At 34.2% G+C, this 19,493-nt stretch overlaps 1 protein-coding gene and 1 pseudogene across 1 annotated transcript in view; both read left to right on the top strand.

Annotated features, from left to right (window-relative positions):
* TBCA (tubulin folding cofactor A) overlaps window positions 1-16,273 on the top strand; it is a 73,595-nt gene extending 57,322 nt beyond the window's left edge. Inside the window, exons 2-4 of the mRNA XM_074282331.1 lie at window positions 11,132-11,237; window positions 13,814-13,900; window positions 16,135-16,273. Of these exons, the coding sequence (XP_074138432.1) occupies window positions 11,132-11,237; window positions 13,814-13,900; window positions 16,135-16,215 (274 nt within the window). The 3' untranslated portion in view covers window positions 16,216-16,273. The remainder of the gene's footprint in view (window positions 1-11,131; window positions 11,238-13,813; window positions 13,901-16,134) is intronic.
* LOC141551069 (centromere protein T-like) lies at window positions 2,615-4,663 on the top strand (annotated as a pseudogene).
* Window positions 16,274-19,493: the final 3,220 nt, after the last annotated feature.

Here is a 19,493-nt window from a genome sequence, read left to right as displayed (position 1 = left end):
GCATCAGTTTATGTAGGCCTCTCCAAGTCTCTCTGAAATCATCCTGCTGTTCATTTCTTACAGAAAATATTCCATAGTATTCACATACCATAATTTATTCAGCCATTCTCCAATTGATAGGCATCCACTCAGTTTCCAGTTTCTTGCCACTACAAAAAGGGCTGCCACATTTTGCACATGTGGGTCTCTTTCCCTCCTTTAAGATCTTTTTGGGATATAAGCCCAGTAGTATATATCTATATCTATATCTATATATCTATATATATATTCAGTAATGATATTGCTTCATTATCTATGGTACCCTTTAGCAAGATAGTTTCCTTCCTTCTCTCTTTTAATTAGATCACTCTTTGCTTTTGCTTGATCCTGAGATCAAGATAGCCTTGCTTTTTTTTAACTTCACTTGAAGCATAATAGATTCTGCTCCAGCCTTTTACTTTTACTCTGTATGTATTCCCTCTGCTTTAAATGTGTTTCTTGTATTGTGGGATTCTGGCTTTTAATCCAGTCTCCTGTCTGTTTCTGCTTTATGGGAGAGTTAACCCCATTCACATTTAGGGTTAAAACTACTAATTCTGTATTTCCTGCCATTTTATTATCCCCAGATTATACTTTTCCCTTTCCTTTTCCCTTTTCCCTCCTCCCCAGTATTTAATTTATGACCACTACTTGTCTCAAGCAGCCCTCCCCCTTTCTTTACCTTTCCCCTAGTATTTTCTGTTTTCCCTTCTATTTAGCCTACCTTTTCCCTTTTTGCCTTTCCTTTCCCTTTTTTTCAATAAGGTGAGAGAAGTTTCTCTATAAACCAAATATGCCTAATATTTTCTCTTTGAGCCAGATCTGATGAGAGTAAGATTCACATAATGTTCATCCCCCTTCCTTCTTTCCCCCAAATGTAATAGGTTTCCTTTGCCTCTTCATGAGATGTAATTTCCCTGATTTTACCTCCACTTTTACCCTTTTTTGGTACTATCCCCTTTCTACCTCTAGTTCCTTTTTTATATCATAACAGTAAAATCAAATTATGCATGCATTCTCTATGTACACACTTAACAGAAATACAGTTCTCAACAGTTCTTTTTACCTTTTAATGCTTTTCTTGGAGGTCAGTTTTTTTTGTTTAGCTCAGGTCTTTTCATCAGAAATACATGGAATTCACCTGTTTCATAGAATGCCCATCTTCTTCCATGGAAGAAAATGCTCAGTTTAGTGCGATAATTTATTCTTGGCTGCATTCCAAGTTCCTTTGCCTTTTTGAATATCAGATTCCAAGCCCTTTGATCCTTTAATGTGGAAGCTGCTAGATTCTGGGTGATCCTTATTGTACCTCCTCAGTATTTGAATTGTTTTTTTCTGGTTGCTTGAAATTTAGCCAAGATGTTCCTTGTTTTAATTTTAGGGTCTCTTTCAGGTTAATTCGTTCAAGGTGTTTTACATTCTGATTCTATGATCTGTGGGCAGTTCTCTTTGATGATTACCTGAAAAATAGTGTCTAGGCTCTTTTCATTATGGTTTTCAGGGAGTCCAACAATCCTTAGATTGTCTCTTCTAGATATATTTTCCAAATCAGTTGTTTTCCCAAGTAGGTATTTTACCCATTTTTTGGGTTTTGTTTGACTGATTCTTGATGTCTCATTAAGTCATTCATTTCCATTTGTTCAATTCTGATTTTTAGTGAATTATTTTCTTTATTACCTTTTAAACTTTCTGTATTTGTCCGATTGATTTTTTTAAATGAGTTTTTTTTTATGGAATTTTTTTTCCATTTCACAAATTCTGTTTTTTAAGGAGTTTATTTTCTTATTCAATTTCACAAATTCTGTTTTCCTGGGAGTTTTTTACTTTTTCCAATTCATAGATTCTGTTTTCCTGGGAGTTTTTTACCTTTTCCTTTTCCCAAATTGTTTTTCAGGGAGTTGTTTTCTTTGTCTACTTTATCAAATCTATCTTTTAATGAGTTATATGTCTTTTCCAAACCCTCTTGCAGAGTTTTCCTTTCCTTTCCCCATTTTTCTTCTAGCTCTCTTTTGAGATCCTTTTTAATTTCTCCTAGGAGAGCCTTGTGTAATGGGGACTAGGTTCTCCTTTGGGGACTTCACCTGGAGACAACCCACTTTTAGTCTCCTCAAGGTTTGTAATCTGCTCTTCTCTTTCACTATAGAAGCTATAATTGAAGTTTGCTTTGCCTTTTTACTCATTTAAAAAAAAAAAGTTGGGATCTGCTTTTAGGGCAAAACCATTCTCTTAGTACACAGTAGTGTTCCAATCCAATCATATTCCACAACTTGTTCAGCCATTCTCTATTTGAGGAGCATATCTTTCATTTTACATTGTTTGCCAAAAGTTGTAGACTGATTCATTCTGGAGAACAATTTGGAACTCTTCCCAAAGGGTCATAAAACTGTGCCTATCCTTTGATCCATCGATAACACTACTAGGTTTATAATAGCTCTTTTTGTGGAGGCAAAGAATTGGAAATTGCTTATTAATTGAAGAATGGTTGAACAAGTTGTGATATTTGAATATAATGGAATATTATTATTCCCTAAGAAATGAAAAGGTACAGATTTCAGAAAAATTTGAAAAGACTTACATGAACTGATGTTGAGTGAAATGAGTAGAACCGGAACATTGTACAGAGTAATATTTTGTGATGATGAACTATAATAGATTTAGTTCCTCTCAGCAATATAATTTCAATAGACTTATGATGGAAAATACCATCTATAACCAGAGAAAGAACTATGGAGGTTCTCCGCCTGGCTTCTGGGCTCCCCGATGTTGCCCCTTCCCTGGGGCTCCCTCCTCACGGGTCCTGGACCACCCAGGATTCCTTGCCAACGACTTTGCCCTTGCCTGTAACCCACCCAGAAGATATCCCAGCCTACAGAATCTCCCACCCAGATGATTTCATCCTGGTGAACAACATGGAGTTTCTCTTCGAGGATGAAGGGACCACTAAGACTTTGCTTCATCATGTGTTAGAGATGCAGCCTTTGAGCTCCCTAGTCTCATCTAACACAAGGCTAAGCAAACGAAGTCTTTCCTTATCCACAAACCATCCACACCACAACCTACATGCTTCTCAGTCTAACTCACTTCCAAGGAAGCAAACAAAGCCAGCACCTGCTCAGCAAAAGGACATTGGAGCTAATGGTCAGCTCTTTAACTTCTTGGAAGAAGGCACACCCAGGATTCTTCTGAAGAAAATCCTACAGACTGCTTCAGAAGCCTCTGTCCTGGTACCTGCCTTGGTGAATTCACAAGAGCCAGAACCTGTTGAGTTACAAGAGGAAAGCAAATCTTTAAGCCTGGAGTTGAAGCTTCCCGAGTCTGAGTCCTCTGTGACTGTAGCTCCAGAGCTTCTGGTGCAGAGCGGAAAGAAGCAATGCTTTAATGTCTGAATTTGAACAGGAAGTAGACCAAAGACTTGCTGTTGCTTCAGAAGATCTCACTGGAGAGCAGCCAGCTTTAACCATCAAATCCCCTGTGACCTGACCTTGGCCACAATTCTGCCTCCTGAGTCTGTAGAGGGGCCTGGCTTGGCCCGAAGGCCTCCGACCTGTAAGACAGTTGACATCAAAGCATTTGAACAAGGATTAAAGGCCATTGGCCCACTGACTCATCTCCCAGATTGTCGCACTTATCACAGTGCCTCATCTGTGGATAGTGATGGGTCCTTCCAGGAGAGTACTGATTCCGTAGGCTTCCAGAGAAGCTTGGCAAAGGGCCCAAACCCAGCTGACTGACCAAGGAACGGAGAAGGGTATTAGGAGACAAACCAAGTCTTAACACCAAAAGTTCAAGTCAAAACACCCCCGTCTCTGCCAGTCCCATGTCTACTGGAACACAAACCAGACCTTGGGAGGGAACCCCAAGTCAAAATAGCTGCCTCTCTACTCGCTCTGCCCCTGCAAGAAGTAGCATCTCCAGGAGTGCCAGAGCCAAGTCAGGAGAAGAGGAAGGAGAGAGATTGATGGAGGAAGAGGCCGCCACAGAATCTGGAGAGCACATAGAAGTCCCTGAAAGGACTGAGGATTCAAAACTTAGCATGAGGACTCCAGAATTTTTCCGGGCCAAGCAATATCATTTCCTTTCACAGCCTCCTAATACTGTATTACCCCAGCACCTCTTAATACTAATACTCCCCTGTTGCCCTGCAAGTTTTCCCCGGCCAGACGTGCTCCCAAGTGCTGTGCCCCAGGCCCTAGGCAACCCTGTGATCCAGACAAAACTGGCCTGAACAATTTCTGCAAAGTCTTCAGCTACTATGCCAAACTTCCTATGGAAAAGCCAGCCTCTCAGACTTTGGTGAAGTGCCTGGACCAGTATTTCAGGACACTTTGTGATGACCTGGAAACCTTTGCTCACCATGCAGGCTGAAAAACCGTGCTGTTGGCTGACTTGGAGCTGTTGATAAGGCAGCAGGGCCTAGTGACTGATGCTTCCCTCTGTGCTTGTGGAGAGATATCTATCCTTGGAGTATCAGAGGCTGCTCATTCCTTGTGCAGCCAGTGGCAATTCTGTCTTCCCTGCTGGGTAGGAGTGCTGTCCTCCCAGCTTCTCCTCTAAGTCCACAGACTCACTCAGTAAAGAGGCAAGCAGGAGCCTCGGGGTGAGTCTCTTTGGAGGCCTCCAGGTAAAGCCTTTCCAAGAGTGGACTCTTCCTATGCGATTCTCAATATTAATAAAATGTGATAAAACAAAAAAAAAAAAAAAAAAAAACTATGGAATCTGAATGCAGATTGAAGCATACTATCTTCACTTTTTAAAAATTTGTTTCTTTCTCATTATTTTTTCCCTTTTCTGATCTTCTTTCACATGACTGATATGGAAATATGTTTGATATGATTGTACATGTCTAACCTATGTTGGATTGGAAGAAAAAGTTGGAACTCAAAACCTTATAAAAATGAATGTTGAAAACTACATTTACTCATAATTGAAAAATACTAAGTGCAAAAAAAATTGCCAATACAAAGCTATAATTTTTTTTAAAAATATATAGACCCTTTTCCTTTTCTTTGATATATTTAAGGTACATACTTAGTAGTAACAGTTCTGGATGAAAGGATATGTGTAGTTTTATAACCTCTTTGGGCAGAGTTCCATATTGTTTCCTAGAATGGTCATTATCATAATCAGTCCACAACTCTGCCAATGGTACATCAGTTTTTCACATCCCTACCAGCATTTGCCATTTTCTTTTCTGTCATGTTAGCCAACCATAGGTAGTATTTCACATTTATTTTAATTTTCATTTCCCTATCAGTGGTGATTTAGGGTATATTTTCATACTTTTAATTTCTTTGGCAGTTTCTTAGTATTATAAGTGTTATAATTATTCAATTGCTTATATATTTGAAAAACAAGGCCTTAATCAGAAAAACTTATTGTAAGAATGGTTTCCCAGTTTCTTTCAGCCCTTCTGTATTTGTATTGGTTTTGTTTGTGTATATTTTTTTCATAAATTCTTTTTAATTTCATGTAATCAAGTTATCCATTTTATTTCCTTTGAATTCCTTCTTATTTCTTGTTTGGTCATAAACTCTTTCCCTTATCCATAGATTTAAGAGGTAAGATTTTTCATGTTCCCTTACTTTGCTTATGATGGCATCCTTTAGCCAAATCTAAATCATGTATCCATTTTGACTTTAATCTGTGTACATGGTATGAAATGTTGATCTGTGTGTAGTTTTTACCCAAATGCTTTAACAGTTTTCCCAGAAATTTTTGTCAAATAAACTCCCCAAATTTATCTTTGGGCTTACTGTGGTCATTTACTGCTTTGCATTATTTTCTACTTAGTTCCTTCCTCTATCCTCCTCTGTCCTCAGAGGTCTCTATTCTGACCGGTCAGACTTTGCCTTCTCTTGCCTGGGGCTCAGCCCTCTATACTACTACATTTACTTTCCTGACAGTACCACACCATGCCACTTCATTGTATCCCCTCTCCTCTCTTCCAGTTTTCTTTTATGTGTTAGCAGTTATATGGCATAGTGAATAAAACACCAGCCCTGGAGTCAGTAAAAGCTGAATTCAGGTCTGTCCTCAAATATTTAACACTTACTAGTGGTGTGATCCTGGGCAAGTCACTTAACTTCAATTGCCTCCTTCCTCTCTCCCCAAAAAGGCCAAGGGTCTCCCTTTGGAGAGACAATATTCAGTTGTCCTGATCTGGCCACTGAACCCAGATGATTCTGGAGAAGTGAAGCTGGTGACCCTGCCCAGCCCTCCTCACTCAACTCTTAATTCATTTGAATATCATGGTATCACCTCCCTGGTGTCATGATCATCTTCGAGAATGAAGGATAAACAACACTATATGTGTTGTGGGTAAAGCAAAGTGTAAGGACTTTGAAGGCAAGAACTATTTTACTTAATTGTGTTTGTGTATCCAGAACTTAGCACATTACTTGACATAGTTAGAAATCATCTTGTATTTCTTAACTATAGCTGAAAAGGAGGGAAGGCTATCAGAAGAAAGACTAGAAGAAAAGGATAAATAAGTATCTGAGAGATATGATAGAGGGAGGATAGACAAATAGGAAGGGATTGAGACTCAAGAGTCTTAATTAAAAAGGCATCTGGGGGTTAGAAACAGCGGGAGGGAAAGGGAAAACAGAAGCTCGATAAGAAGAAATATTGCTTGTCATATTCATAATACAGATAACTAGAAATATATTAGAATATATTATCATCTATAATGACTACCATTTGCAGAGTTTATTTTCAAAAAGTTAGTTTGTTTTGTAAATGTTACCTTCCTTTGAAATTCTAAAGCTTCTTTAAAAGAATAATGTAGAATTTAAAAATCTACTTTGGGATCTTATAAGTGCCAGTCAGTTTACTTTATAGCATTTCAAGTTTCTTCCACATTGAAAACATCTTTAATTTCTTTAAGGTTAATTTAATTGTAAATAATAGGACCAAAATCCTGTATGAGGTTATATTGCAATAATAGAGAGTTGGCCTTGGAATCTTGAAGACCTGGGTACATGTTCCATTTCTGACTTGTATTACTAACTTTTTGACTGGGAAAGAAACTTAATTTCTCAGTAGCCACAGATAACTTTCAAAAACTGTAATTTTCGGAACAGTTATGGATGTTTCCAAAAGTATTTCCTTGACCAATAAATTCACATTTCCTTGACCAAATAAATTTCACGAAAAGAAAAATGAAGGGAATGGGAGAGGAAAGAATTGGGTTTGAATAAATCATTTATCTGTAGACCTTAGTTTTCTATTCTATAAAAATATGGGAGTCGGACTTTGTGATCATAGAAATATTTTTTATTTCCTAGGTTATATGAAAATCTCACATGTGGGAAAGCATTTTAAATTTGGATTAGAGGACCTAGTTCTGCCAGCTCTGTGTGACTTTGTTCTGGTGACTTAAAGAATTATTGAACTAGAGCTAGAAAGAAGCATAGAAGTCATATAGTCCAACTCTGATTTTATAATTGAGTTAAACAAGTCCCAAAAAGCATAAGTGACTTGCCCAAGTTAAATGGCAGAACTCCTTGTTCACCATTCTTCCTAAATTTTTTGGGCTTCATTTTCTTTATCTCTAAAATGAAACTGAACTGAATGAACTAAAATGAAATGAAACTGGGTAGATGATTTCTAAGGACCTTTCCAGCCCTAAATTAATTGTCTGGTATTCTAATTTTATCTATCTTTTGATGAACTTCAGCTTATGGATTGCTTCTCAGAATAATATTTTAAAATGCATAAAATAAAACATAGGATTACAAAGGAAACTGGTGGTTGCTCTTCATTCTTGAAGAGAACCAAAATGACATCACTGTGTTGAGTCGAGTTACAGTGTGTCTGACTGTGTCTAATTAGATCAATATGAGCTCAGAATGCTTTGTCACAGGTTGAACACAGTCTCTGTGAACATTTGGAATGGCTAAAGCAAACTACTACTGAAATATAGTGATCAAAATATTTTAAGAATCAAGTCCATGGATTCTAAATCTAGAACCCCTGCCCAGTAATATTCCTATTTCGAGATCATGAAATAATGAAAAAAGATATATTTAGGCATCAGTAATAATACTTCATATTTATGTAACTTCTTTCAAATCTCTGTAAACAATATTTGTCATTGTATAATCAGCTTTCAGATGACTATATTTCAAGTCCTTTAAAATATTAATAATGCAATCCTTTTAAGCAGCATACTGAATTTAGTATTTCCGTGTTTCCTTTCTCCAGTTGCCCTGCAGTAAATATTTTTGTATACTAAGAGGTGGTTAAATGTCAAGGGCTAGAAAGACTAGAGAGCAGATTGGATCCTGAATTAAGAGTATCCCTGAGGTCTGCTCTGGTCCCACATGGTTCTAGTAAGTCTCAAGAATTTCCATGGGAAAAGGACAGTGAGGGGGCAGGTAGGTGGTGCAGTGGATAGACCACCAGCCTTGAATTCAGGAGGACCCGAGTTCAAATCTGGTCTCAGACACTTAACACTTCCTAGTTATGTGACCCTGGGCAAGAAGTTATATTAACCCCAGCCTCAGAAAAAAAAAAGGGGGGGGGGGAATGACAGTGCTAGGAAAGCTTTTAATAATATACATTATATTATTATATATGCCATGTAATATACATCATATATATATGTATATACATATATACATATACATATATGTAATACATATTATGTATTACAGTTTCTTTGCAAAAGGATAATTATTCACTGGGTACTCTTAAGTGGTCAGAGCAATATCATTTCATTTTTATTAAGGTATGTGAAAAAAATCTGTCTGTATTCAGCATTTCTCTTTTCTTCCTGTACCCTCAAAAAACCTGTTTCTTTTTACCCATGACTTAACACAGAAATTTTTAACCATGAGGTACATGGATAAATTTCAGAGGATTTGTGAACTTGGATAGGAAAACAAATTATACATCATTATATTTTCACCCAAGTTTCACCATACTACCAGAAGAGTTCATAATACAAAAAAAAGTTAAGAGCCCTTGGTCTAGCAAATAAATGGAATTTGAAATAAGGACCTGATTAAAGATGCAATAATCTTCCTACCAAACCAAGTTGCCTATTTTACTATACCACAGCCTGTGAATGTGATGAATATAAAAAAACACAAGGAAGACTTCATGCAAAATGAAGTAAACACAACAAAGAAAATTATATACAATGACCACAACAATTTCAATGGAGAGAACTACAGTAAATTTTTTTTAAATGTTGAAAGTAAATGTCATAATATAATACCTAGTATTAACCCTAAATAATTACAGTCCTGTGGATGTGGAACCTTGCACATGCCAGACTTTTCAGTGTGTTTTTGGTTTGGCATTTTTTGTTTTCTCTTTTTTTTTTTCCTTTGCTATAAAGAATGACTCTATAGGGGTAAGATGCATTGGGAAAAGGTAATGCACGTATAAACAAAAGATATCAATCAAATTACTAGGAAGAAAATAGTGTAGCCTGGTTAATTGGATTTTCTGGTTAACTAAGGATGATTCATTTTCATGTAGTGCTTTAAGATTTACAGTACAGGCCTGGAGAGACTTACATGAACTGATGCTGAGTGAAATGAGCAGGACCAGGAGATTGTTGTGTACTTCAACAATAATACTATACGATGATCAGTTCTGATGGATAAGGCCATCTTCAACAATGAGATGAACCAAATCAGTTCCAATAGAGCAGTAATGAACTGAACCATCTACACCCAGCGAAAGAACTCTGGAAGATGACTATGAACCACTACATAGAATTCCCAATCACACTATTTTTGTCCACCTGCATTTTAGATTTCCTTCTCAGGCTAAAATTGTACACTATTTCAAAGTCTGATTTTTTTTGTACAGCAAAACAACTCTTTGGATATGTATACATATATTGTATTTAAGTTATACTTTAACATATTTAACATGTATTGGTCAACCTACCATCTGGGGGGTGGGGGAAGGAAGGGAAAAATTAGAAAAAAAGATTTGGCAATTGTCAATGTTGTAAAATTACCCATGCATATATCTGGTTAAAAAAAAAAAACTATTAAAAAAAATTTACAGAACACTTTTCTCATAATGACCCTTAGATAGAATAACTAATAACTTTTATTATAATCCTTGCTGAAAATCTTTATATTTCCTGTTGTAAATCCAATGGGCAGAACATAATTTAATCTTTAATGATTCAAAATCTTGGCTTTAGTTTTTCTTGTCCCTTCCTTTCTCATTGGAGTAGAGTATGAGACAACATTTAGGTAATTGACTTTTCCCATTTACTAAGGTTTAGTTGGATTTATTCAAGTGCTTTTGTGTCTTAAACTTTATTTTGTCTTTTTAAGAAGTCAATATATTAAAATGTGTGGTGATTTTAATTTCAAATTATTATGGCACACAGAGATAAGCCTGGATCTCTGAAGACAAATGCTAGTGGAGCTAAGCTTATTTTTCCAGGGTGTTATAAAACTACAGATGCAGAGATAGAGAAGGACTATACATATCGTCAGAGGCCTATTCTCATTAAGATTGAGATCTATCATCAGATGTTCAGCCATAGCCACATAGTCAATAATATACCACTTTCTCCCATGCTCAGCTTCTATGCCCTTAAACTTCCTCTAACTTTGATACTATCCTTTTATATGATGAAGGATTATAATGTGCACAGATGGATTAAATCATAGTAGTATAGTATAATGAACACAGACCTTGAATTCAAATTTGAGACTTTCTAATTACTTTGTAATCATGAACAATTAATTTAAATACAAATAACTCATTTTGATTACAGTTGCAGCCACAATGGACATACATATGTCTTACCTTCCCAAGTTATTTTGTCTACTATTGGTTTTTGTTTTAAGAATCTGTTATCTGCATCCAAATAAAGAACTGGGGAAATTGAATGTAAATCCACGTATATGCTATTTTCACTTTTTTCTGTTTATTTTTTTCTCTTTCCCATGATTTTTCCTTTTTGCTCTGATTTTTCTCTCCCAACATGATTTATAAAGATGTTATTAAAAATAAATAAATTTACCAGGAAAAAGAAAAATCTTTGTTTTCAAAATTGTGTTTTCCAGCTATGTCAAGTTTTCTATAAGAAAAAGAAAATTCATTTACTAAAGATCATATGATTTATTTATAGATTGGTCAAAGAAAAAATGATGTATGAAAAAGAAGCAAAACAACAAGAAGAAAAAGTTGACAAAATGAAAGCTGAAGATGCTGAAAACTATGCTATTAAGAAGCAGGTAAAATTCTGTTTTGAATAAATGAACAAAAGAATATTAGTAATATCTCTCTAAACCAAGAAAGAGGAAAAGAGAAAAAAAAACTAAGAAAGTATGTGTCTGGAAAGACTTAACTTAAACTGATAAGATATGAAGTGAGCAGATCTAGAAGAACATTGTACACAATAACAATATTGAACAATGAACAACTGTGAATGACTTAGTTCTTCTTAATAATACAATGATCTAAGACAATTTCCAAAAGATTCCATGATAAAAAGTGCTATCCACCCCCCCAGAGAAAGAATTGATAGCATCTGAATACAGGCTAAAGCATACTAATTTTTTTTTTCTTCCTCCCTCCTTCCCCAGTGCCAAAATATAGGTAAAGATGACTTAGCTTTTAGTTGTATTTCCATCTTCTTAAATTGAAGTTGTAAGTATACAGCTTGATATTTGGGAAGCTGAAGTGAAACTAGATCTCTGGAAGTCCTTACCAGGTTTCAGCCTTCTTGAATTAATAGTAGTATTGCTTAATGCCAGATTATTAATCCCAGCATTATCCTGTATTCTTCACTATCCCTTAACTAATATATCTAGTCAATTGCTTAATGTTTTCATTTCTGCCTTCACAACATTTCTTATATTTCACCTCTTCTGCTGCTACCTTAAGCTCATGCCCTCACTGTGAGGAGGGTTTTTTGTTTGTTATATCCATAGTACAATGATATCATCTAGCTCAGTGCCTACCATATAGTAGTAACTTAATTTCTTGTTGATTTGATTGATGATTGGATCATATGAAACCAGCTATTTGAAAATTCCTACTCAGTGAGGTAAAGAAGGTCTCTCTTTAATTTTAACAGCATCAATTAATAAATTAGATAATTAGCATCATTCTCTTCTTTGGCATATATGAAGACAGTAAACTTGATTATGAAAGCATTATGCTTTTCATGCCTTCTTCATTCACTTAGTGTACAGCTATTAATAACAAAAGGAAATGTGGAATATTTATTGAAATATATATCCTACTAATAAAAAAATTTGAGATTACTTGAAAACACACAGTAGGTATTCAGTTTTTTATGAAGAATACTGCCTTCCTGATCCCCTGCTCTGATAAATAATGGGGTGAAGTCAGACCTACATTTGACAATCTTCTATTTATTTATACTATCCATTGCTACACACATAAATGAGTTGTAAATTCAGTAATCAGCTTTACAAGGGGGGAAAAGTAATAAACTACTAAATAGGAAAAGATTTGTGATCTGTTAAAAATTTTAGCACACACACCTGGAACTGAAAATATTGGTTAAAAAAAAAAAAAGTAAGCATTTTTTGAAGAACAGTGTAATTGGAATTTTTCTTCTGTATTTGCTTTTCAGTTGTGTATATATATATATACATATATGTATATATTTTTAACATAAGTGGACATTTATTTCTTAATTAGTTCAAGCCACAAGAGTAATAGAAATTTAAACCTCATATTTTAAGTTCATATTTCAGACCTCTTTGCAGAAAAAGATAATTGGCTAGTTTTAAAACATTTTTACTATGTTGCTTTTGCTATAGTACTTAGCATTTAGCATAACAGAGGTTTGCTCATAGTAGGGCCAATAATATTGCTTCTTCTTAGTATAACTTAAGGAAGAAACTCCTCCCACATAAAAGAGTATTGTGTCATTCATTTTAAGAAATGTGCAGGTCTTGTGATCATGTAGCTTTCCTACTTATTGATTGGGTTTCACAGTCATAGATTTAATTATTTTTTCTTCTACCATGATTTGCTTCATTGTACTATGCTTCATATAATCAAGTTAGAACAATGGGTTTTGATTCCAGAAAAAATGTGCCCTAGAATCTATAATCCTGGATTTAATTCTGTAGTGTTTTCAGTCAGAATGACCAAGTGTTCAGGTTCAGAGGGGTGCCAGGTTGGTAATTTGACTCAAACTGCATGGTGAGAATAATCTCTTTCCTAAAATGAAGCACAAGGATAAGTAATAACTTTTTATGCATGATAAGCATCAAAAATATGAACCTGCTGGTCTTGCCTTTTCATTTTTCTTTACCTTTGTCTTTCAGGGAGAACCTCCTGCCGTGTGCACACGATGTGATCAATAACTCAATAACTTTTTTCATGCAGTAATTATCTCTATGTGGTATTATCTGAACACTGTTTTTCTTTATTACTCAAAAGATGCAGGAGATATTTATATAACCAGCTGATCCCATTTTGGATGAAGGTGCTTTGTGACAGCAGGAGAAATAGTTTCTTTTAAATAGCCTTTTTAAACTAACATGCTTTAGAAAGCTTTTACTTGTTAATTTTCACATAACATGGAAAAAGGTGAATGAATACAAAAATGCTTCATTTATTTGTCATTCAGGTTTTTCTTATGTCATTCATTTTTACAAATATAATTATTTTAAGCAGTTTATTGTTGAACTAGAACATTGTTGAATATTCAAATGAGAAAATCTCTGACAATTTTTAATTTCTCTAAAACATCTACATGTTTAGTAAAGGTTTTGAATATAATGTATTCTGAGATACCTGTATATTTAACACAATATTATATTTATAGACAGAAATCTTGCAAGAGTCTCGAATGATGATTCCAGATTGCCAACGCAGATTGGAAGCTGCACGTTCTGATCTTCTACAGCTGGTGGTATGTAAAGCAGGGAGTTTTGTAGCTAATATTTTTAAGCCTTTTTCAACAAAATACACTAAAGACTCAAATTTAATATGTGTTATTCAAGACTAGTTGAAAATTTTCAATTCAGCTGCATTATGGCATTTTTACATTGCACAAAATCTATTATAGATCCTGATCTTAGTTTTCAACTGCAGTAATATTTTCAAACTTAACATTAGATATAAGTGAATTTGAATTGATAGCCAATTTTGTCAGGATGCAGCTGTGCTTTCTACTCTTTCTAACCATTTATTTTAGCAAATATTTGGTTTGTTTACATTCACTTCCTCTTTAAGTATTTTATTCTGCATATCAATATGGTCTTTTCATCTGAGGTGTAGTGTCCAAATATTTCACATGAATATGGAACTTTTAAAAAGGAATCCAGATACTATGTTGTGTAAGATTAAAAACTAAGATATTCCACCTCTGCCTGCCTCCATTCAGTAGTATTTGGATCTAGATTAAAAGCACTTTGACCTTACATACAGGTATTAAGTTCTCCTAATTCAGAGGGGATTCTATTTTGTAAAATGTGAAGCAGTTTTTATTTTATTCTTTTCCAGTTTTTGTACACAAAAAATTTCAAGCATTACTAAAATATTCACAAAGAACAAAAGATCTGCACCATTATTAATAAATTTTATGATAAATTCTAATCTCTTTTCTTTTTAAAATCCAGATATATGATTAATTCCATATAGGGAACTCTGGTAGACAAACTCTTTCTGTCAAAATAGATAGGCAGTAGTTTTGTAACTTAAAATCTTAGTTACCTGAATTAGAGAAATAAGTTGGCTTGCTTACATTGCTAATATGGCAAAAATGGAACTCAACTCCAGGTCTTCATCTCCATCCACTATAGCACACTGCTTTATATTTGTTTCTTTATCCAAAGTTAATTATTAGCTACATAGTTTCTTCCTGAAATGTCATTTTCCTATATAATTTTTTCAAAATAATCTTTTAAAAATTATGCTATTTTTTACTTCATGAGAGGTTTTAAATGGCCCAGTTATATGTATGTATGTGTGCATATATATGTACATATGTGTATACATATATATGCATTGAGGCTGTAGACTTTATTTGCTTTAAATATATATTGCATTGAGCCTGGATATATCTACACTTGGTAACATTTCCAAATTTTACCAAAATCATTTGACTAATAATTTTCCCTAGTTCTGTATCATTTGTTGAACACACATTTCAAGAATCTTTTAAAAGTATTGTATAGGAGAAAGACCTGGATTATTGGCAGTTAGATAGGAAGAGGTTGTTTTGAAACAGAGGCACAATAATGAAGAGAATCTAACATATTAAAGTACTGTTTTGGCTAACAGAATGCCCTCATTAACCCCTTAATTGCTAGAATGTTTATTTACTTTCATGAAGCAGTAGCCTAAGGGACTGATTTTTTAAAACCACTTACAACTGTCTTAGAATCATTCCTTATACATATTGTCTAAGGCATCATTAAAGGCATGAGTATTTTGTCATAAACATTAAACCAGTGGTCCTCAAACTTTTTAAATAGGGGGCCAGTTCACTGTCCCTCCGGACTATAGTAAAAACAAAAACTCACACTCTGTCTCCGCCCCTCAGCCCATTTGCCATAACCCAGCTGCCGCATCTGACCTGTGGGCCGGAATTTGAGAACCCCTGCATTAAACATTTGTCAAAAAACATTAACCATTGTACCAGATCTGTAAATGTTCTTAAAGTTCTAAAAATTTGATCAGAAGATAAAATACAATTTTAACTAAAATGTTAGACAAAGTGAAGTAATTATCTTTTATCTCACATGAAATGCACTTTATATTCCAAATTACTGAATTTTTAAAATGTTTTTATGAAAATGTGTTTAGATGATTAATGCCTTATTTAATTCCTGACAATGTCAAAATTATCATTATACTAAGTGTTATATTAAAATGATTTATTTATACAGTCATGTCCAACTATAAAAAGTGTCATCTTTTCCCTATCCTGGAAGGGATATGATTGAATTAATTGATCCATATCTAAAGATATAACATGATACTTGGTAGTCAAGTCCCTTTGAATTGTAAGATTTTCATGGATGTTAATAATGCTGGAATGCAACAAATGACTGTGTGTCAGACAACTTATAGTGGGCATTTAATAAATGCTTGTTGAATTTAATTGAATTTTTAAAACTTATTTTTATTATTTCATTTTAGGAAAATGAAAAAGACTTAGAAGAAGCTGAAGAATATAAAGAAGCTCGTTCAGTTCTGGATTCAGTGAAGTTAGAAGCTTAAAATGTTTCTTTCTGCTGAATGAATTTTTTCCCCATTAAACACTGGGATCCATTCCACATTTTATTATGGTTGGTCATTCTTTCGGTATTCAAATAGTGTGAGAATGTGATTAATTTTTCTTTATATAGTTGCATCTCTTTGACTTTCCTTAATTTAAAAATGTATCAAATAAATGGTTAAGCCTGATATAGATGCTTAGAGTTTTACTGACTTAAAAAAACAAAAACAAAAAAACCCAAACCTATTGATACCTGAAAAGTAAGATTAGTAATATTGCATTTGAATTTTTGCTTTGATATGTTGGTTCCAAATCATGATTCTCTTAAGTATGTTTTGGCTTAGAAAATTTTTATATGTAGAAAATAAAAATTTGACCAGTTTTTGTTATATATTCTGAATAAAGTGGTGTGGGTGGGTGGGTGTGTATGTGTGTGTGTGTGTGTGTGTGTGTGTGTGTGTGTGTGTGTGTGTGTGTGTGTAGCATCTGAGGATGGGGAAGAAAGACAGTTCTCAGGGGATAATGCCATGTATATTTGCCCTTCATAATGAAGACTTAACATTTTCACTAACTGGAATTCGGTAAATGAATATGACAGCATTATAAGTGATGAATAAAAAGATAAAAGTAATAAGTATATATAATAGAAAGAACAAAAGTGTAGAATAACCACCACAGAGAATTTGAAAATAGGACTCTTCTTAAAAAAACTGTTGTGATTTGATTAAATAAATGTTTAAAAAAAAAAAAAAACTACTCTTGATTATCTGTTCTAATCTAGGGAACACTGTATAATATCAGTCCAACTGTAAAATTATCCTACATCTGTACTAATTTTTCAAAATCATATGATTTAAACTATTTAAAGAATGCATTAAAAAAAAAATTTTTAAGCAAGCTTTTAAGCTTGTTTAGATTTCATGGATACCAACTTAGCATCACCATACTTCATAGGAAGAGATATTAGTCTTAGCAACCAAGACCAATACTAGCAAAGTTGAAATTTAGGAAAATATTGACAGAAAAACTTTGGAATTTTTTTTTGCTTTAAATAATCTATCTTCCAAGTAGGGCTGTGTAGTAGAGTGGCTTATCTAATCTTGAAAATTGTAAATAGAAGCTATTTAAGCGATGAAAATCATAACATCCAAGTACAATAATATATATGTACATGTTTATGTATTTTTAAGTGTCTGAAAAAATTTTAAAGTAAACAATATCTATATTTTCAAAACCTGCTATGTAATACTACGAAGATAGGGGAATTATAACAAAATAAAATTTTCTCATGCAACAGATGTTTCTGTCAAAATCTCACCTTTAAGATCAAAAATAAGCTTGAAGTATTTTCCATTCTTTTTAAAAAAAAAACTTAAGCTAACATTTATAAACTAAATATCACTATAGTCTTAACATTCCTAATTGTGTAGGAGTTGAATTTGTATTATTGGGAAATAAAAGATTTTAGAGTATATTTATAAATGTTTTCAAGTACTTAACTAGTAAATTAGATAAATGTGTATAATCAGGTGGAACATAGATATGCCCCTTCACACTTATATTTATGACTAATATGTCTTTAATAATTTGCCTTAGTATTATATTAAACTTAAGGACCTGTTTTGTTTAGTTTTAACATAAAGTACCTTTTGTAATGACTTTCTTGCAGTCAAATATAACTTATAAATTTGAAATGTATCCTCAGAAAATTTCTAGAACAATTTATAAAATGGATACTTTATAAGGAAATCAGTGATCTCCTGGAGTCGACCAAAATTTCACTAAGCACAAAACATATCAGATTAAAAACTTACTTGAATTTACCTAATTTAGCTAATTGCAGATCAGAGTTAGTCATAAGAACTTAGATTTTTAAAAAATTATGCAAAGTGCAAGATAGGAAAAGAAGGCCAAGGGCCCAGTTAGTTATAAGAGATAGCAACAATTTTGACATAAATATGATCTTGGGACATTGGGCAAGTCACCTTTAACCCTCCTCTCTTAAGAATCACAATTAAAGTAATAGAGCAAGACAAATTTCACAGTATCCTCCTACATACTATCTTTTTGACTATATATTAACTCATGAGCATGCCCCAATGTAGATTCTTTTGATTCTTAGAGGAAAAGAAAGAGTGTCAGAGGGTCACTTTTCTTTTATGAACTGTCATAGAAAAAGGAGAATGAAGAAGTTTATTCAAAGAAATAATGAAGAATAAAAATTTTTGAAGTAACATAAAGGAACTTTGTATCAAAAGATCAGAGATGGGGAAGCTGCTGGAAAGAAAGGAAGGAAAAATAATTGTAGCTACATTGCGAAGGTCTGGTCTAGCTCCTCTTGTCAGGATAAGCAAAAGTCCTGGCCCCACGTTGGGCGCCAAATGTAGCAAGCTGTCGTCTCCAGAAGCTGCCGGATCGCTCTCTGGAAAGAGATCTGCTGTGTCTACTCAAATCTCTGACAGATTCTTCTTCCTGTAACGAACCGTTGTCTCCAGGTAGTTGCTGTTAACTCTTGTCCAGAGAAGTGACTTCCCTTCCTGCAGAGAGCTGCATCAAGCAAGATGTAATGCAGAGTCTTCTCTTCTTTAACTCTTGTCCTTCTCCAGTCCAATCTGCTCTCTGGGCCCAATGTTGTCTCTTTTATCCTCCCAGAGAATGGGCGTGGGACAATGCAAGGGCTTCTGGGAAGAACCACTTCAGCCAATGAGCTTGCTCCTTCTATCAAGTCAACCTGAGTTCTCACCTTGTAATTGTCCAGACAACCTGAATTCTCACCTTGTCACTGTCCAGACAACCTGAGTTCTCACCTAGTAATCCTAACACTACATCATAATAATATATATTCATTTGATATATTCATTGATATTTGACCAAGAAAACTGAGACTAAGCTTTCTTGATGATTGACTGAATGCAAACTCAACTAACCTGCACCAGATAAGACCATGATCACATTCTATCCAGTCAACTAAGCCAACCATCTTGCCAGTTATCCCATCAAGAGAAGATTTACAAAGGCTGACAAAATAGAAAAACTAAGTAAACAATCCAGGAAAAGCCAACACAATAAGCAAATATTTTAGAAAGAAGAAATAAAGTTTAAAAAAAAAAACAAAACCAAAACTTCAAGGGAATGTAAAAAGTGCTAAATTATATGAAACCCCCCCCCAAGAAGTGACAATGCAAAAACCCCAAAAAGTTTCACATAGCTTCTAAGATCAATAAAGGAGTTTTTAGTTAACTTGAAATGAGGGTTGAAATTAGTGTGTAAACTAACATAT

Source organism: Sminthopsis crassicaudata, chromosome 1 (assembly GCF_048593235.1).
Source record: "Sminthopsis crassicaudata isolate SCR6 chromosome 1, ASM4859323v1, whole genome shotgun sequence".
NCBI lineage: Eukaryota > Metazoa > Chordata > Mammalia > Dasyuromorphia > Dasyuridae > Sminthopsis > Sminthopsis crassicaudata.
Note: the sequence above shows the minus strand (reverse complement) of the source record. Positions and strands in the feature narration are given on the sequence as shown.